At 39.9% G+C, this 27,648-nt stretch overlaps 2 protein-coding genes across 4 annotated transcripts in view; one reads left to right on the top strand and one right to left on the bottom strand.

The window, feature by feature from the left end:
• abi3b (ABI family, member 3b) lies at positions 1 to 11,539 on the top strand. Of its 2 annotated transcripts, none has more exons than XM_046068930.1 (9): positions 1 to 436; positions 2,025 to 2,177; positions 3,074 to 3,241; positions 3,898 to 4,077; positions 4,254 to 4,324; positions 5,039 to 7,350; positions 9,585 to 9,646; positions 9,756 to 9,981; positions 10,870 to 11,539. In XM_046068930.1, exons 2-6 carry the CDS (start codon positions 2,025 to 2,027, stop codon positions 5,763 to 5,765), a joined length of 1,299 nt encoding a protein of 432 aa, XP_045924886.1. In that variant the 5' UTR covers positions 1 to 436; the 3' UTR covers positions 5,766 to 7,350; positions 9,585 to 9,646; positions 9,756 to 9,981; positions 10,870 to 11,539. The 2 variants fall into 2 exon arrangements, with proteins under 2 accessions (XP_045924886.1, XP_045924887.1); XM_046068931.1 differs by lacking the exon at positions 1 to 436 and adding an exon at positions 1,732 to 1,902 and having other exon boundaries at positions 2,025 to 2,362.
• A 456-nt stretch (positions 11,540 to 11,995) lies between these two features.
• Positions 11,996 to 27,648, bottom strand: part of mpp2b (MAGUK p55 scaffold protein 2b) — a 44,345-nt gene continuing 28,692 nt past the window's right edge. For both annotated transcript variants that reach the window (XM_046068929.1, XM_046068928.1), the window contains 10 exons: positions 23,187 to 23,339; positions 22,727 to 22,882; positions 21,733 to 21,960; positions 16,069 to 16,200; positions 15,837 to 15,939; positions 14,703 to 14,771; positions 14,449 to 14,610; positions 14,013 to 14,215; positions 13,473 to 13,601; positions 11,996 to 12,698 (listed from right to left, as the gene is read on the bottom strand). In XM_046068929.1, the coding sequence (XP_045924885.1) occupies positions 12,522 to 12,698; positions 13,473 to 13,601; positions 14,013 to 14,215; positions 14,449 to 14,610; positions 14,703 to 14,771; positions 15,837 to 15,939; positions 16,069 to 16,200; positions 21,733 to 21,960; positions 22,727 to 22,882; positions 23,187 to 23,339 (1,512 nt within the window). In that variant the 3' untranslated portion in view covers positions 11,996 to 12,521. The remainder of the gene's footprint in view (positions 12,699 to 13,472; positions 13,602 to 14,012; positions 14,216 to 14,448; positions 14,611 to 14,702; positions 14,772 to 15,836; positions 15,940 to 16,068; positions 16,201 to 21,732; positions 21,961 to 22,726; positions 22,883 to 23,186; positions 23,340 to 27,648) is intronic.

A 27,648-nucleotide genomic window follows, 5' to 3' on the forward strand; every position in this document is an offset into this window, starting at 1 on the left:
TTATTATTAATACTTTATCATTAGCATTTAATGGAGCCCATTAAAACATATTGCTGACTTTAGCCAATCTTTACTGTTGACATTTCTTTTTCGTTATTGCTATTTGTCTGATATTGTGATTGCTCGCGTTAATGTGGCAAGGTGTAATCTTCAATAACTGCCTTAGATGGGACCATACTGGCAGCCACTTTTGCCACCGCAGCAAGGCCAGGGTGTCTGCCACTTATTTAGCTGGGAAATTTGGTCAACTTTATAACCCAGTAAGTCCACACATCAGGAGGACAACCATAGCGCAGTCAAATGATGCATCACATCGACAGAATGAAAGGACACATGGCAACGACAGAGGGAGACAACACAATCAAATGACAAGGAAGGCAGCAGACGACAGAAGCAAGCTGAGTTGACACAGTCATGTGAACCATTGACATAGACGGTAAGCATGCCGATTTATTTTTGGCACAAACGGAACCCCATACATCGATGACAGAGGGTGACAACACAGTCATGACCATAGACTGTATATAAAAAGGTCATGACACATGGTCACTTGGAAACGGACTGACCCGATACAGGGGGTGTAATTGTTTTTCGCTGTTCTAGCTGTTTTCCGTCCCTTTGTGTCAACAGAGACCATCTGCCGGGCCGCCATCTTGGTGAGGTCGGCTTTGTCGCTAAGTTTTGTTTCTGTCCTCAGACTGAAGTAGAGAAGAAGAGTTTGCTTTGGCGGAGGCGGTCTTTATCGGCCTCTGCTGGCGACCCGTAGGAGCTATCCAGGATATGAATCGATTCGTCTCGTCAATACGAAGAGAAAGAGCCCACTCTGCAGCCCTGTAGGATGTTGTGTTCTCAAGCTGTGGCCTGTAAAGCACGGGAGTGCTTTTGGTCATATATGCTGACTGTTTTTATCAATATTTCAATGTTTTGGAAGCTTTATGTTATTTGGAACGTGGTTGTATGGAGAGAAATAATGTTTTGAAGATAACTCCCAATAAAAGTGAAAATATAAACAGTAAATATGGCCAAAACATGGACATTCACCTGTTGTTGTTTTTTTTAAAGATTGTGTAATAACTGTTGTATATTAGTTTCTTTTCATCAAATTTACAGTTACAGTTGTATTCCAGGTGTATTAGAAGATATTCAGGTGCATTATAATCTACCTTATGATGGTTTTGATGGTTTATTGCATTAAAATATAGCTTTTTTTTACCAGGCGAGGATGAAAATATCATAATTTTTCTGTATTTCATCTCCATGTAGTCTGTAATGGTAAAATAAATATGTTAATGTACAATGGATTTATATTCCTTAGCTTCTGACCTTTAAAGGAGACCAGAATTATGCATCTAGGCCTAATGGTTGAGGAGATATTACTAATTTATTTTGGCTATGTTATTTTAGGCGTTTTTCCTGGAAATAGGTGCCAGGGACCAGTTAGCAAAGACAGGGCAAGACATCAGTCAAATGACAAGGAGGGCAACAGACGACAAAAGCAAGTTGAGTTGACAGTTATGTGAACCATCGACATAGACAGTAAGCATGCCGACTTATTTTAGGCACAAATGGAACCCCATAGTATTTTGCCTTGGCGGAGCATTTTGTGATTATGTAACAATGTTCCATTTCAAATTGGAACATCCAGTCCAGCTGATGCTCTGTCAAACTAAGTGAGCTTTTCACTGCTTGGGTTATACTGACTGTGGTACTGAGTCTGTCATCATCATCATCATCATCACCATCATCATCATCATCATCATCATCTACAATGTGGACTACAACAGGCATCATCTGGTCAATAGACCTTGAGAGAGGATCCTTTCGCTACACTGCACTGACCTCTAGTGGAATTTTATAAATAATACAAGTGGCTGTCATGAGGCGTGATCGTGATATACACTGGTATAAGTTTGTGTATTTTATGTATTTTATCATTTGTAACTTGTTACTGTCTATGTGAAACGGTAGCCTATAACAATATATAGGGTACATCATATCTCCTTATGAGACCGATTTTTTTACAGATGTTTCAGTGGATGTCTACCAGGTGCAGCTCGCCCTTCCCTAGGACCATCTGCGCTGAGACGGTGAAAATCTTTACCCTCAGGTGGTTCCGCGTTCACCACCGACCAAACCCCTTCCTGCCTCGACTGACTCCTGCATCCTCCTCAAGCACCGTGAGTTAAATCTTTAAAGGGTTTTTTGTCAGCAGCGCCAACTGAAAGAAATGACGGAGCGAAAGAACTTTTCTGAAGTTATAACTCAAATATTACAAGAGGCGCCAGCCGCCAGGAGGGCTCTCGTTGACAACCACAGCAACCTCCTCCGAGTCGCAGATTACTGCGATAGCAATTTCCTTAAGGTGAGTAATTACTCATAGAAAAAAGGCACAACAACTCTAAAAGCATAAGTTTGCCATAGTTTTAGCTCTGTTCGAAAAATTACAAAAAAAAGGATCTGAAGCATTTTACCAGTGGTGGAATGAAACTTTAAGTGGCTACATTTACTCAAGTTCTATACTTTGTATTTCTTTAGTATTTCACTTTTCTGCTACTTTATACTTGTATCTACTACTATTAGATATACTGTAATATTGTAGCCTACGTTTTACTTCACCACAATTATCTGACAGCTGGACTTACTTTTTAGATGAGGTTTTTACATGTAAAACATGATCGGTTTAACAAAGATTCTTATACAATTCTTATACAGTAAACCACAGTAGCCTATATTAAGTAGGCTAGTTAAAATTAGCTCCATGACAACATTAATACACTGCTTACATCAACGTATCAGTAATAATCCAGTAAACATTCTATATATAACATTCTGAGCATTTTGCATAGGAGTACTTTTATTTTTATTAAATGTATGCTTTAAGTGCATTTTGATGCTAATACTTTTTTTTTTACTTGAGTAAGATTTTGAATGCAGGACTTTTATTTGTGATGGAGTATTTTTATTCTGTGGTACTTATATAATATAATATATAATATATAATATCTCAATACTTCATCCATCCTGTATGTACATTATAACCTATCCTGGTAAAATACAATAAAAATTCCTGCAGGGAGAGGATTCAGCCAAGGCTATTGAAGAGACCAAGGCTTTGGCTGCGCAGGCGCTGGCCAGCGTGTCCTACCAGATCCACAATCTGGCCAGCACCCTGCTGAGGCTGCTGGACTCGCAGGCCATGCACATCAAAGAAATGGAGTCCTCAGTCAACTTGCTGTCACTGGTGAGGAACAGGTTTTACCTAACATACACCTGAGCTCTGCCCCAGAAAGGGATGTGACCTCTGCGTAGCTGGCAAAAAATATCTGAAGCATTGTCGCACCATTTTTCTTTGTGTTTGATGAAATAACAGAATATTGAACAAACCAAGAAATACAGTTTCCTTTGTTTCTGATTTCATTACAGTCACTGCTGTAAGCAACTACAGCGCATTTGTAGAAAGTTATTTGTCATTAAAAATCTGTATTCACTGTACAGACTTGTTTAATGTGAATGATAGGTTTCCTAATCCTAGCCATCTTTTATGACATTTTCGTTTTCAGAAATTAGTGAAGTGCATTTTCCTTTGCATGGAATGTGTGACCTTCAGGAGTAATTCACTACATTCAAATAAGAATATAAAAAAGTATCACTATTTCATTTCCCCAGTACAGTCTTGGTTGTATATTTGGGAACCAAGTTGCTGTATTTGTTACACTTGCAGGTCATCTGTTGATCTGTGGTCACTTTGATTGCTATGCTCCATTTGTTTTATTGTTGCAGCATGTTTATGAGAGATTCTCTCTCTCTCTCTCTCTCTCTTTCTCTCTCTTTCTCAATGTGAAAATTGAGTTTTTGTGTTTTGTTGATGGGGGCTGTTAACACTGTGTTCCACTCCAGGCTGCAGCTATTCACTTCGACAAGATAGCCAGGAGACAGATTGGTGTTTCTACTACTCCCAAAAGCAGGAGTCGTTCCAATCTAATGACCCCACCGGCTTCGGGCAAGGAGCCAGAGGAAAGCTACTCAAGAGAGCCAATATCATATTCCATCTTGGACTCCATTGGACACAGTTTTGAGGTAAACTGGATACTGAATTGAAAGACTAAATGGAGAGTCCACACAACGTTCACCGTTCTTTTCCATACTGTAGTCCTACTGTGATGTCTAGGGTGTACAGTATGGCTATGACTGTGTGTAGAGCTGCCATGCCATCTTTTTTGTTTTTTTAACTTTCATTCATATTCTCTCAACAGGTTGCTGAGCAGCAGCCCACAGTGAGAGCAGGGACCACAGACAGCATACAGAGAACAGCAGACCACCCTGTGTATGTAGACAAAGTCTTCCTTTGTCATTTTTACAGCAATGCTATTATAATTAAACACTACACTTCTACTGATTATTACATTATGGGCATAATATCTTGTAAATTACCGGCACAATTTATGATCATGTCGGAAAGGTTTCTGCTTCGTGGACTGAAGAAACAGTATTGGGAAATGTGCTCATTCACTTTTCTGCCAAGAAAAGCTCAACACCACTCTCATGTCTGTCCTTTAAATGTTAGGCTACAGCCAACCAGCGAGTTAGCTTAGCTTAGCATAAAGACTGGAAACAAGGGGAAACAGCTAGCCAGGCTCTGGTTAAATGTAACAAAATCAGCCTGCCAGCACCTCTAATTCTCACTATTTCTTGGATCAGACCAATAAGCAGAGATACTAGGTAGTGGCGGCTATGGACAAAAAAAAAGTCAGACGCACAATTAAATTACACAAGCAAGACATAACCTGTTAATGTTGTGAGTTTAGAGGTGTGGGTAGGTGTATTTTGTTGCCTTTGGACAGAGCCAGGCTATACTGTAGCTGTTTTCCTCTGTTTCTTTATGTAGTATAATGTGAGGCGAAGCTAACTGGCTGATGGCTGTAGCTTCATATTTAATGTGCAGTACATATGAGGGGTATAAATCTTGTCATTTAACTCTTGGCAAGAAAGTGAATGACATGTTTCCCAAAATGTCCAACTATTTTCTTCTTGTAAGCAGATCCAGTCTTGGCATTGCTGTGCCTCCACCGTCAGTCCCCACCTTTCAAACCGCCTCCAACCCCACCAACAACAACCTGCCTCCTCCTCCTCCTGCCTATGTGGACCCTGATATGATTGCTCCTCCTCCTCCTCTACCACCTCCCTCCTTCTCTATGGACACTGGCCTACCCCCTCTGCCCCCTCCACCGCCAATCTCTCCATCAAATGACATGTACCCGCCTCCACCTCCTCCTGTAACAGGAGATGCCCCTCTTCCTCCTCCACCTCCTCCAGTATCAGGTGCTGGTCCTCCTCCTCCTCCTCCTCCACCACCAGTATCAGGAGCCAGTCCTATACCTCCTCCACCACCACCACCACCAGTATCAAGAGCTGGGCCTCCTCCACCACCAGCATCAGGTGCTGATCCTCCTCCTCCACCACCAGCATCAGGAGCTGGTCCTCCTCCTCCACCTCCTCCTCCTCCTCCTCCACCACCACCAGTATCAAGAGCTGGTCCTCCTCCACCTCCTCCACCACTAGCATCAGGAGCTGGTCCTCCTCCACCACCACCACCACCAGTATCAAGAGCTGGTCCTCCTCCACCACTAGCATCAAGAGCTGGTCCTCCTCCACCACTAGCATCAGGAGCTGGTCCTCTTCCTCCACCTCCTCCTCCTCCTCCACCACCACCAGTATCAAGAGCTGGTCCACCTCCACCACCACCACCTCCCCCTCTTCTACACTAACGAACATTATAGTTCATGTTATTGGATGATTTCATTCTTTCTAAGGTTGCTCAGATCACTTGTATAACTAATGGTTTTGCCATTAGGTGGATGTATAAGATGTCTGCAGCATGGGAAATATTTTCGGGAATGTTGTGAGAAGTTAAGCATGAATAAAAGGTTGAAAAAGTGTGTGCAGTAGGTTAACCTTGAGCAGTTTCATCTGTGTTGAATGGCACAGTGTGAGCCTGAATTTACTTTATTTTTTTTCTTGGGCCAGAACATCCTGCTTCAAAGTAAAACATTCTGCTGGGCAGAGAGCTCCAGCAGAGACACCTCCAACATGTTTCAACAACACCTTGACTGCATTCCTAAGAAACATGTTGAAACAGGAAATCTTGTGTGTCCCTGTTATTCTGTTTTTTCTCGCCATAATGTGATTTCCATTCCTCAGTACGTCTTTGCGTTGTTTATTCCAATGTATCTTAATCAGTAAGACACACCAAACAGCCAGCGACCTTTAGCCCAACACTGCCATGTGGTGAGAGCAGTGTCAGTAATGATAAGTTGTTTACGTCACTGGCGAGTTCTGCTACTTTAAACAGGTCGATGAGGCTATAAAATGTCTGGTGCAAGTCAACACTCTACTTAAACTGCACTACATGGCATGTACTTGAAGGTAAGCTTTATTTTCATCAAAGAAAATATCACTTTAGATAAGACAGCTTATCCAAACTTCAAAAATCTGTGCTGCTTTAAATTTGACTCAATTAAGGAAGGGATGAAAGTGGAGGAACAGTCAAAAGGCCTAATTCTACTTTTATCGATCCAAATTCAAATCTAGAATCTTTTGCTACATCCCATGGACGCTAACCTATGTGTAATAGGCTATTTTAACTGTAGTGTTGTGTCGACAAAGTAGTAGCCTAATTATATCTGCCTTAAGGGCATACTTTTTTGTGTCGGCGTGATTTAAGGATACGGAGAGATAAGGAGCTACCTTTGAACTTCCTACATATAAATGTATTGCATAACTCAACGTCACAATGCATGACAAACACAGAGTTGCAGTCTTCAAAACCAGATTTGTCATTTTGAATGACAATGACTCTTCACGTTTTCTTCAGGTGTGAAACCTGATTTAGAAAATAAAACTGACATGGTCATTTATTATCCTATTATTGAGTAAGTATGTCCTCTGTTCCCAGCACGTTAACATTCATCTGTATGCGTGCTGCACGCATAGTTAAACTGTCCTTTAATCTCAAGTTGTGTTGTGGAATCATTCTGTGGATTGTTTGCTGCCATTTTGCAAAGAAACGCAGAGAGGCAGAGGGCTGGCCCCCGAGGCCCACTAACTCTCCATCTGTGTACATCATTTTTTTTTATTTATTTATTTATTTTTTTAATTTGACCTTTATTTTACCAGGAAGTCTCATTGAGATCAAAAAGCTCTTTTACGAGAGACCTGGCCAAGGTAGCCCTTTATATGAGGAGGAGCGGGAGGAGGAGGAAGACTAGGAAGTAATGGATATAAATGAAGCATATTATAAACCTTACAGAGAGCCTCCCATGTACTGCTGCCAGTCCACCTCCTCCATACCAGGTAAAGTGTTGTGTTGTTCACATTCATTTATCATATTGCATTATGTATTTTAGATACAAAGTTGGTTTGAGTGGGGTTTTTTTGTTAAAGATTATCTTGAAAATGTTCCTCAGAGCGTTAGATATTTCATCATCTGCAACCAAATATCTTCTCTGTCATTACACGTCTCCTTTTCTCTTTTCAATCTGGAACCAACATGCTATCCAGACCCGCAATTATTACACACTGACCGCCCAGCTTACTCAGAGCAACCCTGAACATCCTCATCTTCTTCAAACACCCTCTAGCCTCAACACACTGTATGTTTTATAACAGATCTATGGAATCAAATAAGGTGTCAACAAGATTTTCACATTGCAAGGTGATGCTCAGAAATGAGTTCAAAACACCTGCTTGTGCATCAGCCTACAGTAAACCTGTCTGGTGAATAGAAATATCAATGTGCGGTTACAAAATGACAAGAAATTGCTTTTGTGAACATCTGAGTGCAAATTCAAAGCAGAACATTGTGAAGTTTCCACACTCTGTTTGACACTAAATAAATGAACACACGGAGGTTACAAGTTGGATAGTCCAGCTTTTACATTTGAAATCAGGGACAGGATTTTTTCTATTAAATAAACTTTTGTAAATGTACTTTCTGCTTAGAATATGTACCCATATTTTTAAAATACCTTGGCATGACCTTACAGCTGATACCTCTCAACAGGTCTCTTTTTTAATTTTTTGCGAGTATTAGCACAGGTTTATGAAAGTTTTTCTCTGAATATTATTTCACAAACTAAATCTTTTTGACCCTTGAGCCCATACAGGTTACAATAACCTTTAGTGCATCTATGTGTTTCATTTGGGACATATGTGTGTAAACAATCCACTATGTGGAAAGGAGAATCTTTATTTCATGGATAGAACTGCTGAAGTTTCAAAGACAACCCAGTTCAAACCTCACTACACGGTAATATGTACATTATGTATGTTTTGACAGTTTAACTATTGGAGTTATAGCACTTATTGTTTACATCTTTTAATAAAACTGTGGTTAGTTTTTAGTGTATGCGCTTTACAAAATAAAGTAATTTATATTCATGCATAAAATGAGTTCAGTTTTGTTTTCCAAAAAGCAAAGTAGAAAGTTTTTTGGCCACAAAAAATTTATATAACTGTATAAATATAGAACCACAAAATTGTTATTTGTTGGCTATTGTGATAGAAATTTGTGGACCATAAGTAGAAACAGAATAAGAGTGGTCTAATAATCGACCTCTGAGGAATGCCATTGTGGTGATTTGCTACAGTAAATAGAGAGTTAAATAGATTTGTGAAAGATTTTGTTCAACATACACAGGAAATATGCAAGACGGAGAGCACACATCTATGTCCTGTGTCTTTAAAAAAGACATTAATGCTGTAAAAGCTGTTCACGTTGTGTACTTCCCCGAGTGGCACATTATGCTTTGATGACAACCCACAGGTCAGGACGGTTTCTGTATGTTTTGGATTGTTAGACAAGGTAAGTACTGATCCCACTGTTAATGATAATATATCCATTTATTTAATTCTTTGTCATTAAGGTTACGTATGTTAGAATTATCTGGATTCAAATTATCTTGACTTATAGTTGTAATGCTATAGATTTGTAGGATGATGGTCCACTGTCTGTTAAACTCAGACAGTATAAAGTCAAACAGCATTCCTACTGCTTCATGAGCTCCTAGCTTCTTGATTTAACCTCTCCAGTTGTACACTGCTGAGCCATTTTCAGAGGTCTTTTAAAATGGCATTCTTGTTTGTAAGAGGTCACTATAGGTCACAGCTCTGTGATTGGACAGTTAGCACTTGCATTCTCACATAATTGTTCCAGTGGGCTCTCATAAACTAAGATGTAAAAGCTGGCACGTTATCATATCCTGTGATGTCAGCTCACACACAGGATTTCTGTCAGTTACATGTACACTAATAAGTAAAGACTGCCTAGTTGTGTTTGTATTTTTCTGTATATACTGTATTAAATCAGATTCTGTAGGTGTTTTGCTAGCTTGTCCATTACTACAAAACTAACTTCATACTAATTTTAACTTACATTTTATTTCAGAACAGAATACAGATTACCTATGTGGTATTCTCATTTCAAAGATTTACCACACTGTCAATGGAAGTCCATATTTCACATAATTGTATTGTTATTGATTTCAAGCAGGATGGCATAATGTCTAAATGTATTTTTACCCTCACAGTATTCTCAGCAGGTTGACATAATTCCAGCCATGACTGCAGTAGTGAATACCTTTCAGTATATGTAAGTAGTCAAATAAATAAGAAAGAATAAATCTCTCCATAAAGGAAGGGAATTGTTGACCTAAGACACACAATAATCAAGTCTTGAAATGATGGGCGTGTGTTCCTAGATTGCCAGTCTTGGTGGTGTCCATAGCTGTGGTGCTCTTCTGCTTCTATCTTCACACAAAAAAGAAAAGAGCATCATATGTCACCACAACTACAATGCAAGATGGCAACAGATCTTCAGTGCTCCACACAATTTCTTTGTCTGAGGACCAGGCACAAGAGGGCAGACATTACGACAGAGTCCCTCCTCGGTACAGCACTGTGGATCGCCCACCACCATACTCACTGGTGCGTGTGGCCTTGCTCACTACAGTGGACCTCTGTCACTCTGTCACAAGATCACCGCGCACTGATCTACACACAGATTTAAAGTAAACTTGTTAGTCAACTGACTAGCAAATATGGAATATCTTTTACCAAAATTTATTTTAGTATTTTGAGAATCACAAAATCACTTTAAATCCTAAATAGTTAAATGTGTCTGAAAAATCAACAGTCATTAAATGAATAGTTTGACATATTGGGGAACACGCTTATTCTTTTTCTTGCCTTGAGTTAAATAATAAGATTGATACCACTCTCATGTCTGCACCCTAAATGTGAAGTTGTATAGCTAGAAGTTAGCTTAGCATTAAGACTGGAAATGGTTCCAAACAACTAGGCTAGCAAGGTAACAAAATCTGGCCACTAAAGCTCATCAACACTATATTTCGTTTGAACAAAATACAGTAAATTTAATAATGTAACTGATGATATTAATGAAATATAGTACATATATGGTACAGTACCACAGTATTTGCTTTACCTGAACCGGTACTATAGGATTGTACCATATGAACACCACAGGAACATTTTCCAATACCACAGGAAATATGTTTTATGAAAAATATTGTTTACCATATTTGTTAATTAGGCTGCATGTTGTTGATTATGTGCCAGACTACTTACTGGCCGGGCACAGTCACTTCCTGGAGTCTTGTCGTCGCCACAGTGATGACTAGGTTAGCTGTTTCCAGTCTTTGTGCTAAGCTAAGATAACCAGTTGCTAGCAGTATTTACCATAGTTTCTAAGATTAGGCTCATATGCAGTTGCTGTATTATTATATGATTTGAATTATCAAGTATAAAACATTGGGTTACTTCAGGCTAAGTACTTTGAACTTCACTTTCATGCAGTTTGACCCCAAGCTGACAAGCGTTTTGCCGGGGGGCCCGCCACCTGCCCATGAGATGTATCCGATAACACTGCCTCTGGCACCAGTGATGACGGGATCACACCCACAGGACCTCTGCATCCAACCCCACCATCCTCACCCAGCACCCACCCATAACCACCCGCAGCCATAGAGGCATCCACCGGCTAAACTTCATTTTAACTGACAACCAACACTGATTATGCACCTTTTGCCGTGTCTGTGTATTTTGAAAAATAGTATTGTCATTTATTTTATAGAATATTGTGATTTTAACTAATTTGCATTAATATTGACTGTAGTGAACAGTGAAGTAATATTCTCAACATTTAAAATGTATGAACATCAAAACTACAGTGTAGTTGTGCAACTGAATCTACACACCAGCAGAATCATCAAAGCTCCAAGTGTTTCTCCATGTTATACTATATACTCTTTATTACAATACAGTACTTACAAGTTTCAGGGAAAATAAATATTAAATAAGTTGCCAGTATTATTTTTTTCTACTTTCTAAGAAGGAACAGTGATAGAGTGTTTCCTTGGCTTTTGAAACATATTAAGGCAAAAGTAAGTATAAATTCAAAGCCACTGATAATATTGTACTGTTTGTACATCAGTCAATAATAAAAAAAATGAAATGTGACAACTTCCATCAATTGTCCAACCTGTAAAGTTAATTAATATGTTTGCCTTCATTATACAATCAGTGCATATTGTAGGCTACGTCTTCAGAGTTTTTCTTCATTTTTTTTCATTTAATGTTCCAAGTGCTACAAATACAACTCCAACAGAATCAAGCAGGCAGTAGTCTGACACTGTGATCCATTCGCTGGATCTTCTCACTGTCAGACAAAGCAGATGCTTTACCAGCATGGGAAAACTAATTACAATGTAATCAACATCAGTGTCAGTGTGTGTGTGTGTGTGTGTGTGTGTGTGTGTGTGTGTGTGTGTGTGTGTGTGTGTGTGTTCATTTGTGTGTGTGAGGAGACGCATTTCATGTATATGTTATTATTCAAAATATTACTATTGCTGTTCATTTTTCAAATTAGTGGAGACATACAAGATAAAGCACATTTCTGAACACATACAATCATACTGTATGATACAATGGTAAAATATAGAGAATTTAATACAAATATGACATTTGGTATCTTTCCTTAACCAATCAGTCCTACCAATCCAATGTAAACATTTCACTACATAAAGTATTTAAAATTTGGAAAGGCTAAAAAGTTTAATATCCTTCAACGAAAACCTTCGATAGAGCAGTGTTATCTGCAAAACATATTCTTTACTCTAAGTCTATTTCCACGTTTATGATAACATACGCACACTCACTCACACTATTGCACTAGACCTCATAATCAGCTCTAAATCCTTCTCAACAAATATCAATAAAATTATTCCAGTTCTGACAAATAAAATACAACTTGACATTAGGCTCAACAGAGTAACACGAAGTTTGTACAAAAACGCTCTACATGAGGCTGGTCATTTGCACGGAGTCTTGACACTTGGCCCTTCATTACAATCCTCCACCACCAATGACTGCATGAAGACCAATGTGAGATCGTCACCCGACCCTCGACCTGAGGCCCCGGCACCTTGCTGGTGAGCTCTTGGTGACTTTTAGAAGACCCAGCTGACAGGCACCCACTGCTGCTCCGTTGACAGTTTCTCCAGTGCCGACCGTAGACTTCGGAAAGCCGCTTCCAGGCCATCATTTATGATGCAGACGTCGAAGTAATGTCCATAGGCCCGCTTAATGCGTTCACTCTCATCCACCGTCCTCTTTAATTCAGAGTCCTGTAGGGAGCAGCACGGGATAGTGAGACAACTGAGTGGAAATAAATGCAATGAGCAGGCAATTACTTGGATGGAAGAACAGAGTAAACTGTGAAAGTGGTGCCAAACTGAAGGTAAATTTGTTAATTTTTAAATGGTAGGAATGCAACTTTCTTGTTAGTATTCCTCTATGCTGAGTGAACACATTAGGTATTCCAATTACTAAAACAATGAACTTTCTTGCGTTTCAATCTAACTATTTCAGATATTTCAGGTAAGGCCACTGACTTTTAAAACCCCTCCAAACATTTAAATCTGAAGTTTTTCCCAGTAACATTAAATATTTATGACAAAATAAGTAACGATCAAAGTTAAATTTCTCAAAAAAACATCCTTAGATATAATTTATTAAGAAACTCAGCTAATCTGCTTCATCACTACTGTGTGTGTGTGTGTGTGTGTGTGTGTGTGTGTGTGTGTGTGTGTGTGTGTGTGTGTGGTTTGATCACATTTAATCAAAACCCGCAAAAAACCCACAAACTATCATGACATTTTGATCCAAATGTTGCCAAATCTTGATTGGTGTACAAAAGTACCTGACATTGCCCTTTAATATCAAAGCCCTGTCCAAAACAGTGCAAAAGCACAGACCAAACAGCAGAGACAGCAATGTCTAATGTGAAATAGCCAAAACTGTGTGTGTGCAGCTACTGACAGCTACATGTACAGTCCCATTTGTCATAGTAAAGAATGAAAGAATAGGTTTTCTGGGCCTTTAAGAGAACACACACTCACCGCCATCTGTTTTGTGACCACTCCTGACTCAATTGCTGACCTATTCATAGCTTTGAGAACCTCAAAATCTGGAGCTTCAATGAACACAACATAGGGCAGGAACTCTGACGTCCGCAGGACTTTGAGAGCCTTTAGAGAAAAACAAATGTATATGAGACATTTTTACAATCACTGCATCGCTGCACAGCAAGCGATGGGAAAAGTTAAAACACACACCAGGTTATAAGAACTGATTCAAATGCAACTGCAGCGTCTTCATCTAACACATTTATCAAGTTAATGTGTGTTAGTAAGCCAAATAATGCTGATCATTAAGATATCCTTTTTGATAAATATTGATGATGTGCTTAGCCTGAAAATACTTTAATAGCACAAGCTGTGCATAATTGGTTTGAATCTAGAATTTTATACTAAAATCATTTACACTGGAAAATATGATGAATAATGGATAAAGGTTTAGATGGGAGAGGAACAGAAGCAAGGAATGAAGGCAGAGAGGAAATGAAAGAAGGTAAGCATACACATGTGAGCTTCGTCTACCTGTGGGTTGACGTCCAGTATGCAGATCTTTCCTGTTTCTATCACCTCATGTATAGAGTTGATCTTAGTGCCGTAAAGGTTCCCGTCGTACTCGCCGTGCTCCAAGAAACGACCATTTTTGATGTCGCACTCCATTTCGCTGCGGGTCATGAATGAGTACAGCTGGCCGTCCCTCTCATCCACCTTTGGTTTTCTGGAGGTGACTGAAATTATAAATAGAGGGAGAAATAGATATTTTGCACAGTGTGAACACTAACTGGTAAAATGCAAGGATAAAATCTCAAAAAGAAGGGGAATATACTAACACACAAAGTGACAATATCAACACAGTATGCAACAAATACAACAAAAACTGTAACAATAACAGAAACACATCAAAGGCACCAAATGACGTGTGGATTTGTGGATTAGTCTGATGATGAATTGGTGCACTCACAGGGGATTGTGGTGCCGTACCGCTGGGGATCCGACACCAGCAGCTTGTTTTTCAGACTGCGACGGCCGACCCCCTGCGCACCGATCAGAACCAGCGTCTTCCTCCTGAAGGGCGGGACCTTGGCAACCTCTTCATATATCCGCAGCTCATGGCGATCGAATTCTAATCATAACAAACCTTAACTTAACATGTTGTCCAGCTCACGCAAAACAAGAGACTGTGATTCTACGCTTTGTGTGGTGAGTCTGAAGTACCTGCATTCTTGGTAGTCAAATACATCATCTTTTTTTTCTTCTTGCCACCCATCCCAGCACATAGAGGACCTGAGACAGACAGCAATGCACAAAACACAATTAAAGAAATGCTTGTCTCTGCCAGCCACTTCAACAAAGTCCCTGTTAAAATGATGTACTATCAAGGTGAAATGTCTTTGAAAGCACTGCTGGGTCATAAATCCAAAGTCTTTGAAGGTTACAGGGAGACAATACCACTAGGTGGCACTGCGCACCAATATTGATGAGTCGATGCAACCAGTCTGCTGCCAAGAGAACACCTGTGACTAGGCGGTCTGTTCAATATGGCAGATTATTTAGCCATGGGGAGAATGTCTTATGAACTGATACATACGTGGAAGCAAACATGAGCTCAGTTGTTCACATCCATGACAGAATGCAACTCATCAAGCTGTGACAACAAATACTGTGAGCCAGAGGGCTTATTATGAATCTTAATTTATAGATTGGATAATTTGGAGATTTGATCAATAATGTCAGACCTCAACATCCAAAAATAACCTGATAAAATGTTTTATTCAAACCATGCTCTCAGTTGGTATAATGTGTGGAAAGCGTGCTAGCAGACAGATGTGTCCTTCCCAGGCTCCAAGGGCAGTACAGTTGGGCTGTCATCTTCCTCTCCTCCACAAGTGAAGGGCATGCAGCGGGCTGTGACTCACCACCTGTTTTGTTGCTGCTGAGGACTCTATACGGAGCAGATTAATCTAAAGGAACAAAGCTTCTTTTCAGAGGAGATGATTATTGATTAAGTTTGTATTTACGGGGTCTTATCAACGCTCCTCTCTCAATGCTCCATTCACCGGGGGGGGGGGGCTGTTTATGAATGTCAGACCCCGCTGCTTAATAACCAGCAGATTGGATCAGGCCGCCTGAGTCACGCAATGCTCATTACCAGTTCTCCAGTTCTCACTGACAAGAGCAACAAACAGGTGAGAGGAGGATGAGAGGCCCCGGCGCCAGATGAAATGCTTGTATGATATGGAGAGGACCAGATGTTGTCTTGCCCGTGTGTTTGTGCGGCGAGGAGTCTGCGTCGAATCTGCATAATGAGAAGCGTGTCTCTGCTCTGCTTAATGCTGCTGAGAGGCGTACCTGTGGTAGCGAGCTCAAGGTCTCTCTTTACAAACGCTTTCCTCTTCTCCTCAAGCAGCTGACTCGGAATGAGACCTGCACTGCCTCCCTCTATGTGGCAGGCCTGCGAGGGAAAACACACATGTGCACACAAAGAATTGGTAAACAAGCGAACAAGGTGAATAAAACTCTTCAGTCTTAGCTCAAGCAATTGATGCACAAAAGACTACCTTTTTATGAGGTGGAAACTGACCTGCCACCAGTTGAGGTCCTCCTGGTTGAAAATCTGCAAAATGTCTCCACTGCTGAAGCTAAGCCCTGCTTCCTTACAGGGAATCAGGTTATCATGGGATGGATCGTAGTCAAAGTGACACTTTACAAAGGCCTAAAAGGATAAAGAGGTTGAAAAGAAGGAGTGTCTCAGTAAAACTGCTGTAATGGATATCAAAACAGACAGGTCAGATTGAAAAAATAAACATTGATTTGTGAGTGATTGAATAAACAGGCTGCAAATGTATACCTATGCTGCCTCCGTGGTTGGTGTATGAACAGTACATGATCTGCGGTAGATGGATTGGTTGAGTAAGCGTCCATCACTATGAAACAGCCTTGCACACTTAAATCTTACTCCATCTCTCAGCTCACTTTCCCAACATCTCAAGGCAACAGGATTCAGCTCATAAACTAAATCCTGTATCCCAACCCCCACTGACAGGAAAAGGAGTCTGAGAGACAGACACACAGACAGAGAGAGAGAGATAGAGAGAGAGAGAGACAAAATCTGTAGCCATGGCAACCATCCCCTCCATCCCCTCTGCACTTGACGCCTTTCCTCGTACTGAACTGATGCATGAACATAAAAAAAGGCTGCCAGCCCTTACTGATGGTGTGTGTGTCTCATTCCACTGTAATGACACAATGGACATACACACACACACACACACACACACACACACACACACACACAGTCTCAACTGGCCAAAGGCAGCTGTCAGTTGAGTTTAGTCACCATGCGATGACCCAGCTCCAGGCGTGAGGCACAAGACAGCTGGATTACATTCAGAGGGAACTTTTTTGGGAGCAATTCTAATCGTCGCAACTACTCACACAGTACAGCATCCACCTACAAAGCCCTTTACACTGTGAGCACCGCCAAATCACTCTTTAACATCTCTGACAGACAGCCACTATTAGGTTTTTCAAGTATGCACTGGAGCTGGTACCACAAAAAAGCAAAACTTAACAGTTGCACACTCTGGTCTCACAAAGTGAAGGTCTTAACATGATCTACTATAGAAATGTTTTCTTACAGAAATATCTGCACCTTTAGAAATGTATGAAAGAGCCACGACTCAGAGCACACCTTTTCAATAAATAACCTTCAGAAATGGGAGGGCATTGAGTTTTCGTACAAGACAGCAATTTAAGACCATTTCTGCCGGATTGGCTGCTGCCCTCAGTTTCCACAGGTCTTACCAGAACAGTGGGGAAAAACACTGGAATCCCTGGAAATGGGATTATTAATTTTTCTTCTTTTACTACTGTATAGTATCTCACAAAACTGAGTACACTCGTCACATTTTTGTCAATATTTGATTATATCTTGTCATGTGACAACACTGAAGAAATGACACTACGCTACAATGTAAAGTAGTGAGTGTACAGCTTGTATAACTTAAATTAACGTAAATTTGCTGTCCCCTCAAAGTAACACATCACACAGCCATTAATGTCTAAAGCGCTGGCAACAAATGTGAGTACACCCCTAAGTGAAAATGTCAAAATTGGGCCCAATTAGCCATTTTCCCTCCCTGGTGTCATGTGACTCGTTAGTGTTACAAGGTCTCAGGAGTGAATGGGGAGCAGGTGTGTTAAATTTGGTGTTATCGCTCTCACACTCCCTCATACTGGTCACTGGAAGTTTAACATGGCACCTCATGCCAAAGAACTCTCAGGGGATCTGAAAAAATAGAATTTTTACTCTACATAAAGATGGCCTAGGCTATAAGAAGATTGCCAAGACCCTGAAACTGACAGCACGGTGGCCAAGACCATACAGCGGTTCATTCTCAGACAGGTTCCACTCAGAACAGGCCTCGTCATGGTCGACCAAAGAAGTTGAGTGCACGTGCTCAGCGTCATATCCAGAGGTTGTCTTTGGGAAATAGACATACGAGTACTGCAGCATTACTGCAGAGGTTGAAGGTGTGGGGGGTCAGCCTGCAGTGCTCAGACCATACGCCGCACGGTGCTTCAAATTGGTCTGCATGGCGGTCGTCCCAGAAGAAAGCGTCTTCTACAGATGATGCCCGCAAACAGTTTGCTGAAGACAAGCAGACTAAGGACATGGATTACTGGATCCTTGTCCTTTGGTGTGATGAGACCAAGATAAACTTATTTGATTCAGATGGTTTCAAGCGTGTGTGGTGGCAACCAGGTGATGAGTACAAAGACAAGTGTGTCTTGCCTATAGTCAAGCATGGTGGTGGGAGAGTCATGGTCTGGGGCTGCATAAGTGCTGCCTGCACTGGGGAGCTATAGTTCATTGAGGGAACCATGAATGCCAACATGTACTGAAGAAGAGCATGATCCCCTCTCTTTGGAGACTGGGCCGCAGGGCAATATTCCAACATGATAACAAACCCAAACATACCTCCAAGACAACCACTGCCTTGCTAAAGAAGCTTAGTGTAAAGGCGATGGACTGGCCAAGCATGTCTCCAGACCTAAATCCTATTGAGCATCTGTGGGGCATCCTCAAACGGATGCTCTGTGATGTCGTCATGGAGGAATGGAAGAGGACTGGTGAACTCCATGCCCAAGAGGGTTAAGGCAGTGCTGAAAAATAATGGGCCCATTTTGGAAATTTTAATTAGCAGTGTATTCACTTTTATTGCCAGCGCTTTAGACATTAATGGCTGTGTGATGTATTATTTTGAGGGGACAGCAAACACTGGTATACAAGCTGTACACTCACTACTTTACATTGTAGCAAAATGTAATTTCTGTTGTTGTCAAAGATATAATCAAATATTTACAAAAATATCAGGGGTGTACTTTTGTAAGATACTGTATAACTGTTGTCATGTGCAAATAAGCCCATTCGAGTTTAGGTAGTTTGCACATTTTCATTTCATTTCACAGATTACCCAGTTCCTCTACAAGTCTTTTCAGGATTTCTCTGATCTCTTTGGCTAATTCAAAGCCAAAAGAATAATCTACCAGGGCTAAGAGTCAACAGCCATGTTAGCATCTCTGCGAGTGCTTTGAATTGAATGCTAATGCTAGTATGGCAACATGCGCACAATAACAACACTAACATGCTGATGATGTTTACCTTTTATAATGATTACAATGCTCCCCATCTTAGCTTAGCATGTTAGTATCATTACCTTTGCTAATAAGCAATTGATACAAAGCACAGCTAAGGCTGATGGGAGTAGTTTGTTATAAACCAAACAACTGGACAAGTTATTTTTTTATTAATTGTAACTGATGATGGTGCCAGAGAAAAGGCTAAGTTAACAAAAAATTTAACTTAAGTTATTACAATTTAACCTGTGGAGGACATGACTGTCGGGAGCAGATCAATGTTCCCAGGGTCCTAAATTCCCTTACTCCCTAACCCCATAATCTTAACCCTAGAACTGGGGAACATATGACCCTTTTCGCATGTTCCCATTATGTGCCATATTAATCTGGGGAACATAGGGCCCTGGGAACATAGAATGACCCCTACCAATTTCCTGTTGCTACATCCAATAACTGTTAAGACATTTTCTCACAAAACCACAAATGTCAGCCCAGCTGCTGCTAGAAGAAAAGTCAGTGGGAGACCTCCTCTGGGAACTATGGATATCTCTACAAAATGTCATGGTAATCCATCCTACAGTTGTCAAGATATTTCAGTTTGGACAAAGTGCTGGATTGACCAACTGACTTAACTTTCATCCATCTGAAAATTAACATTTCAGTTGCTGAGATATTTTCACTAAAAAGCAACAATATGCTTGAAATTGATGCATGTCTTTGCTAATAATCCTAGCACAAAAACAGTCTCTAAATAATTTTCTTGTAGATTATGTTCTTGTATATTTTGGTCTAGAGTAGGGAATTCATTTGACACGGCTTCTTCAAGCTCTAGTGTTTCTCCTCTCTACCACTGAGACCAATCAGTCACAGAGCCTTGTCCCCAACACATCTCGAGCTGTACACACTGCATCCTCTGATGTGCTCTGTCTTCCCATCCTACTGGCAATATGTAACCAGGCAAGATAACCCTTCTATTTTCTTCACTCTAAACTGGGTCAGATTGTCAGTGTGACTAGCCTCCTCTGGCTCTTAATGTTCATTTCCTAGAACAACCCAATGAGAGCCACAATTGCGGCAATCATTTTTTAGCTATTAGAAAACACTGCTGTCTTGAGTAATTTCCTACAAATATTTGATATCCAACAAACTTATATAATCTGTCTGATGTGAATTTTACCACCACAGGAGAAAAAGACAAACTCAAAAAGACAAGCACTCCAGTGTCATGAACTGTCTGCAGGATCACTCTTTTTCTTGTTCATGAAGACTTCCATTATTGATCTATTATGTATAAGCAGAAAATTATGCTGCATCTGGATAATTGACACAACTGTAATGCAGGTATAATAGCCAAATAGCCAATGTCATCTACAAAGCCCCACTGTAGAATCAGATATATGATTCTTGGCACAGCATACAAGGTTACAGACAACAGGGAGGATGCAAGGGAGGACAGTAAGTGGTACTTACTTGATTGATGAGAATGACAGTATCCTGTCAAACTACTCAGAACTTTTTGTACAATATCTATTTCAGGATGGGTGATTAAAAATGTATTATGTTTTGAAAGAGATTCAAGAAGAAGTGGTGGAACTAAGTACATTTACTTAAGTACTATACTTAAATACAAATTTGATGTACTTTACTTTTACTTATATGTCTATTTTATGCAACTTTATAAATCTACATAGGCAAATACTTAATCCACTTCATTAGGTAAAATTAGCACACATCTAAAGCAGTAAAATGCAACATATACATTAATGCAACAGTAATATTAATTAAAAAAAAAACATTTAAGTAAGGTTTTCAATGAAGGACATTGGAGCATTTTTACAGTGTGGTATCAAGCAGGAAGCTTCCGGTCAGCAAACTGATGTGAACGGCCAAGTCCCTTAAACCTGCATTCTATCGAACGGCCAGCAGAGGGCGGCTTTTCTGGTTGCAAAAAGAAGTCTGGCTCCATTAGAAATAATGGTAAAATTCCCCTACTTCTCAGCTGAATAATTACCTCAGTAAACACTTTCCTGATGAGTTAATGGTCTCAATAGCTAGTTTCATGTCTTCTTCAATACAACATGACGTTCATGTAGAAAATTCTTTGGATGAAAATAGACCATAAAGCAGAGTATGCTTCAGATTATCTATAATTTACAAGTCGTTACCATGGCGACCTGTCAATCAGGCTAGAGTGACTCATTCCCATGGCAGTGTGTAAATTTAACCAGTGCCGTTGAAAAAGCTTATTAGGAGTTGGATGTTCACTTTCTCTGGTGAGTACATTTAGTTTTAAGCCGGTTGTTCACTAGAAAAAATTGTCAGCCCTGTTAAAATGACAGTTAATGTGAATTACAGATGCACCTAGCTAAGCAAGCTAGCTGGCTCCACACACGGCCGTTAGCTCCACTGTCTCATCCAAATATGGTAACATCCGGTGCCGCTGGTTGCAAAACATCAAAATGGCGGCGGGCTATCGGCCAAACTCAAGGCTTCAAAACGGTAGTCCACAAACCAACGGGTAAAATGCACATAAATAACATGCAAGAATCATGACTGGTTGAAAGGTATGTATTTGATTTGATTTGTTTATCCACCCCCTGCTGACCTGTCTTGGTGTGTGTGGCTCCTGGTAGCTGGGCAGGATCTTTAGTACCACACTGCCGCTCGCCTCCTTTAGCATCTCCTGGAGCACTTTCGGGTCATTGCCCACCTCTTTGCCGTTCACCTCCTTGATGATGTCACCCACATGGAGCAGACCTTGCTGGTCAATCATACCGCCATGGAGGATCCTGGCAATCACCAGCTCGCCACTCTCCACTCGAAACGTCACTCCCTACACACACACACACACACACACACACACACACACACACACACAGGTACAGTCAAAATGTAATAATCAATTATTAAGTGGGCTAACTAGACTCATTCAACAACACAGATTCCATTTCACACAAACCAAAAGATCAAAAACTAGATAGAACAGCCTTACAATGTCCTCCATTGCTCTGCCGTTCAAAAGGCAAGTCCATGGGAGTGATGTGGAGTGTTATGTACAAGCAGTAACTGCTGTGGCTGATAGGTGAAGAAATATCTTAAACTGCAATTACTGTAATGGCCACAAGACACTGGCTGCAAAAAAATAACCCACTGTTCCATTAAGAAGATATTTAGGCTTAAGTACAGACATATTTCAGGGTGTGTTTGCTTGTTTGATAGGTATAAATGGTCAACTGATGTTTTTGCTTCCTATGTGTCCTATTTAGACTCCACTTACGCTTACTCAACTTGTGGCAAGTTGACAAGTAACTTCCTACATGGTGGCAGCAAACCTAAAGTAAGGTGTCAAATAACCCTTAAGACGGCAGAGTATGAGGGTGAGATAATAGAGCACCTGGCAAAAATATCAGAGTCCTTTGTATAAATCAACATCTCAACTATTGCTGTGCTGGAAAGCATAATAAATCTGACTTGTTTCTCTTTTTAACAATGCAACAAAAACGCTCATTATAATGAGTGCATGAGCTGCTAATGAAACAGAAATCATTTATCCTGCCTCAGCGATTTTAGTGGTTTGCTCCTTAGCTGGGCAGACTTACCAGGTGCTCGCCGGACACCTTACGGATGCCCACCATCCTGACTGCATCTGGGGGAACAGGCTGGTTGTTGAGGGCTGCGTCCATGAAGGAACAGGGGCTGGGGGGAGGGGTCTCGTAGTTTTTGGACGCCACAGAATCATGGGTCTCCAGGAGGGACTGTGAGCAGAACAACAGGTGACACAACAACTGATGATGGCAGTGACGAATAGTAATTTTTTTCCACTACAGGAACTGCAGAAAAGATGGTAATAGAATCATGATATGCTGCAGAGCTATTGTCAGACACTACATGGAATGAAACACATAATCTACTGTAGCGCCAAATCAATTTAATCCATGCTAGCACATCACGCATCATTAAGCACAACTATCACTTTGAAAAGTAATCAAAGATTTAGCCTGAGTGCCTGTTAATTAAAGCTACAGCCTGCTGTGAGATGTAAGCCCTGCCCCTCCAAACCTGAAAGTGAGGCTCCTTCAGGATGCGGACCAGCTCGTCGGCTGCCTGACTCATGTGTGCTAACGGGCTGAGCTCCTTGAGGATGTCCTGGACCAGCTCCACGTTGTTCTCCCTCACAGCCTCAAGCTTGGGTTCCTCAAACTGCTCATGGGCCTGGGATTTAATGAATGTACAACAGATGTTACTTACAGTACTTTCTCTCATCACAAGTGCCAGGATTACCTGATTCCTTGATAACCTTGTCTATACTTTACAGTATATCAGTTTTACAAAGTTTCAGTCTTTGAAAAGGGATATTAAGTTCCATTAGTGCTTCTCAGTGAGCAGTTAATGCACCTTGCTGGGTTGTAATGACATGTTTTCTGAATTATGTGACTTCTTCTGGTTGTTGTGATTCAGTAACACAGAAAAGGGCACAATAACAAACAGCAAAAATAGCAACTTGAAACCAACCCCTGTTGAGAGCCACACACAGCCTGTACTCATAAATCTTTACTGGATTATACAAAAACCAAGATAGCTCAGCACAAACTTGAGTCCAATCTTGTGCCCTGTAGCTTTTTCCAGCGTGTTGCTATGAAAAATCAATATTTCAACCAACATTAATTTTTCACTTTCTCCCATGCTGCTACCAAGGACACAGGGTTCAGTGCCTATATGGACATGGCTTCCACACCTCTGATAAAAAGATAAAAAATGAATGAATTGATCCTCTTGGCTCATATTGGATAATTTTGTATCATGGATGTGGATTTGGGGATATTTCTATTTTATTTTTGTACAAAACTAGGGGAATAAATCATACATTTCTTTGCAAATAAAACTGAAAATCATTTACAGTTGCACGCCTCTTTTGTATTTTAACATTTACAATGTCACGCAGTCCCACAGAGGATTTCTCTGGTGGGACTACAGACTCCTTTGGCAGCGCAGTTGTTTGTTTGCTGAGGAAGACAGGAAGAATCCCTGCAGAGAGACAGGAAATGGTGCACATATACACACAAATAGATACACACATATACACAAATTCCTGCATATACAAGGTCTTGCACACAAATCATCATGTGTACTTTATTACACACATACTGCAGACACAGGGAAAACATACCAAACACACCTGCACAGACAAACCTATTTGCACATGGACTAAAACACCTACATGGACCTCTTCGGCCCTGTTTAGTGACACGACAGCAGGACCTCGCTCATTTGGTGTTTTGGCAGCATTCTTTGCAACCTGATGGAGCAAGCTGTGTCTGGCCCTTGGACAACATGCCAGTGTGGACACTATGATTACACTGTTTTGAGAGCCATGGACATGACCAACAAATATGAGGCATGTGTCTATTCTGACACCACTTTAAACTTGTTGCTTATATTTAAAGAGATAAAATGTTATTGGAATGTCTTATTATACTGTGCATGTACCAGTGTATCAGTTTTTCAAATTGTTGATATACCGTCATTGATACCAACTATTCAACAGTTACTCTGCCAAGTACTGAAATTGGTGGCTTTCAAAATTCCTGTTCCATTGTTAACCCTGTAAAGCCTGAACCATTAAACAATTTCCAGAAATTTTTTGAATATGGAGTGGTTGAGTTGTTATTAAACCTAATGCCAAATAAAAAAAATAAATTAATAGCCCTTTGCATGTGTGTTTTGTTTTATATCATATTTGATACATTTGGACTTTATTACAGTAACATAACATGTTTTACGCCTTTTATCATCATCAGCATCTACATCTTCGTCTAACTGCTCCATGTCACTTGAATTGCCACCCATAATCAGGATATCTTCAATGCTGTACTTTTTTGACATTTAAAAAATACAAACCAAACACAAATTACTGTGTATTTCTCCTCTGAATTGGTCAATTTGTATTTAAAATCAATGACCAAAAGACAATTATTATGAAGTCAGTCTTGGAAACATCCAATTAGAGATTTAGCATCTCGATACAGCAGGAAAATACAATATAGGCTACAAAATTTCTCAATATCTGCTCTAAATATACCTAATTATGCCTTTAATTAGTTTCCTTAAAAAATTATAAGACTGTATGTAGCTTAATAGAATGCATAATGAAGGATATGCAATAAAATTATGATCTACAGATGTATACATAAATTACTTAACCTGTTGAAAACACTCCCCTTTTTCCAGAAAAAAACGCCTAAAATTACATACCCAAAATAAATCAGGAATAAATCCTCAACCATTTCGCCTAGATGCATAATTCTGGTCTCGTTTGAAAAGTCAGAAGCTAAGGAATATAAATCCATTGTGTATTAATGTATTTATTTTACCATTACAGACTGCATGGAGATGCAATAAAGAAAAAATCTGATATTTTTATCCTTGCCTGGTAAAAAAAGCTATATTTTAATGCAATAAACCATCAAAACCATCCTGAGGAAGCTTTTAATGCAATATAATCTAATACACCTAGAATGCAATTGTAACTGTAAGTCTGATGAAAATAAACTAAAATACAACAGTTATCATACAACATTTTCAAATATACCAGGCGAATTTCCATATTTTGGCAATATTTATTGTTAAAATGCTGACTTTTATTGATAGATATCTTTAAAACGCTTTTTCAGTCCATACAACCAATTTCCAAATGAGGGTATGAGGGGGTATCAATCGATCCGGCTTGAGCAGACCTTTCATTTGATACATGTCTATATATCTCCAACGGATCGACTACAAAATGGCAAAAAAAAACACTCCCCTTTTTCCAGAAAAAAACGCCTAAAATTACATACCCAAAATAAATCAGGAATAAATCCTCAACCATTTCGCCTAGATGCATAATTCTGGTCTCGTTTGAAAAGTCAGAAGCTAAGGAATATAAATCCATTGTGTATTAATATATTTATTTTACCATTACAGACTGCATGGAGATGCAATAAAGAAAAAATCTGATATTTTTATCCTTGCCTGGTAAAAAAAGCTATATTTTAATGCAATAAACCATCAAAACCATCCTGAGGACGCTTTTAATGCAATATAATCTAATACACCTAGAATGCAATTGTAACTGTAAGTCTGATGAAAATAAACTAAAATACAACAGTTATCATTCAACATTTTCAAATATACCAGGCGAATTTCCATATTTTGGCAATATTTATTGTTAAAATGCTGACTTTTATTGATAGATATCTTTAAAACGCTTTTTCAGTCCATACAACCAATTTCCAAATGAGGGTATGAGGGGGTATCAATCGATCCGGCTTGAGCAGACCTTTCATTTGATACATGTCTATATATCTCCAACGGATCGACTACAAAATGGCAAAAAAAAACACCGTATGTTCTCAAGCGGCATGTTTCCTCTCTGCAGAAAAAGATGACAGCAGGCAGGCAGTTTGCAGGTATTGCGCAATAATCAAGATGGCGCCCGTTTAGACTCGGAGCAACAACATCGGCGGGTTTCGGAGTTAAAACGGCAAAAAAAAAAAAAATTCAATCAGTAATATCGCCCAGAGCACCATTGCCCGGTCTGTTTTCAACATCCTTACATACCTGCTGTATCTAATTTGATACACACATTTTCAACATGATTTTACTATAAAATAAGTTATCAAATCTTAAGTAACTATACATTAGTTCAATCTAGTAAATAATCATAACCTGTAGGTCACCGATTGACGACCTCCATTTTGGCTGTCACAATTGAAAGACCTATAGAGCATGAATTTCAGCCCCCTGGTGGATCATCCGTGCATTGCATGTATCTGATTGTATATATCAGTTTTTGGGGGGGAAATGATCACACTGATGATGTAGAGGTCTCTAAAACTCATGTATGATACACTGGGCGTTTTAATTACAAGACGCTACTAATCTTCCTCCTCTCAACCTCGACATTTTCGCTGTAAAAGCTAATGAGCACTCATGTTCTCAAGGCAAAAAGGAAGGGACAAAGCATTTGTACATTCAATATTTTGCATCTACATGAGATATTTCTGATGGATCTCTAGTTAAGTTAGCTAGCCTTCGCTTCTAAAATGTGAAAATGTACCACAACTTACCACTATAGTACAGTGGTTTGTAATGTAATTTGATCACTCAGTGTTGCTCCTATTGGTCATTAATAGTGGCTGATGAAGGTTATTTAAAGAAAGACTCTGTAAATTCTGCAATCAGTGGTTGACTCAGGCTGTATGAGGGGCTGGGACAAAAAAGTAAAAAGGGCACCAGCTATGTGCCGTCCAGTATATGGCACTGAATTGCATTTTTTCCACTGGAATGGCACCCTATAGGGGAACTTTATCATGTTTTGACCACTGGAAAGGCCCCAGCAGGATGTTTTCTCAAACAGCCAATAGCTTATGATGACTAATGTCAGAAAACTAACACACAGCATGTAATCTTCTGCCACTGGGGTTCTCTCACATCAAAACAGTAACAAAAGACGTAGTTTGATGATGTCATGAAGCAGCGT

Source organism: Micropterus dolomieu, linkage group LG14, assembly GCF_021292245.1.
Source record: "Micropterus dolomieu isolate WLL.071019.BEF.003 ecotype Adirondacks linkage group LG14, ASM2129224v1, whole genome shotgun sequence".
In the NCBI taxonomy this organism is placed as follows: domain Eukaryota; kingdom Metazoa; phylum Chordata; class Actinopteri; order Centrarchiformes; family Centrarchidae; genus Micropterus; species Micropterus dolomieu.

Excerpts from the sequence above, each read along its gene's own strand:
- abi3b (XM_046068930.1), top strand. The coding sequence starts at position 2,025 with ATGTTTCAGTGGATGTCTACCAGGTGCAGCTCGCCCTTCCCTAGGACC. Across the intron at positions 3,242-3,897 it reads CAGTCAACTTGCTGTCACTG|GCTGCAGCTATTCACTTCGA; the intron begins GTGAGGAACAGG and ends GTTCCACTCCAG. Across the intron at positions 4,078-4,253 it reads CCATTGGACACAGTTTTGAG|GTTGCTGAGCAGCAGCCCAC; the intron begins GTAAACTGGATA and ends TTCTCTCAACAG.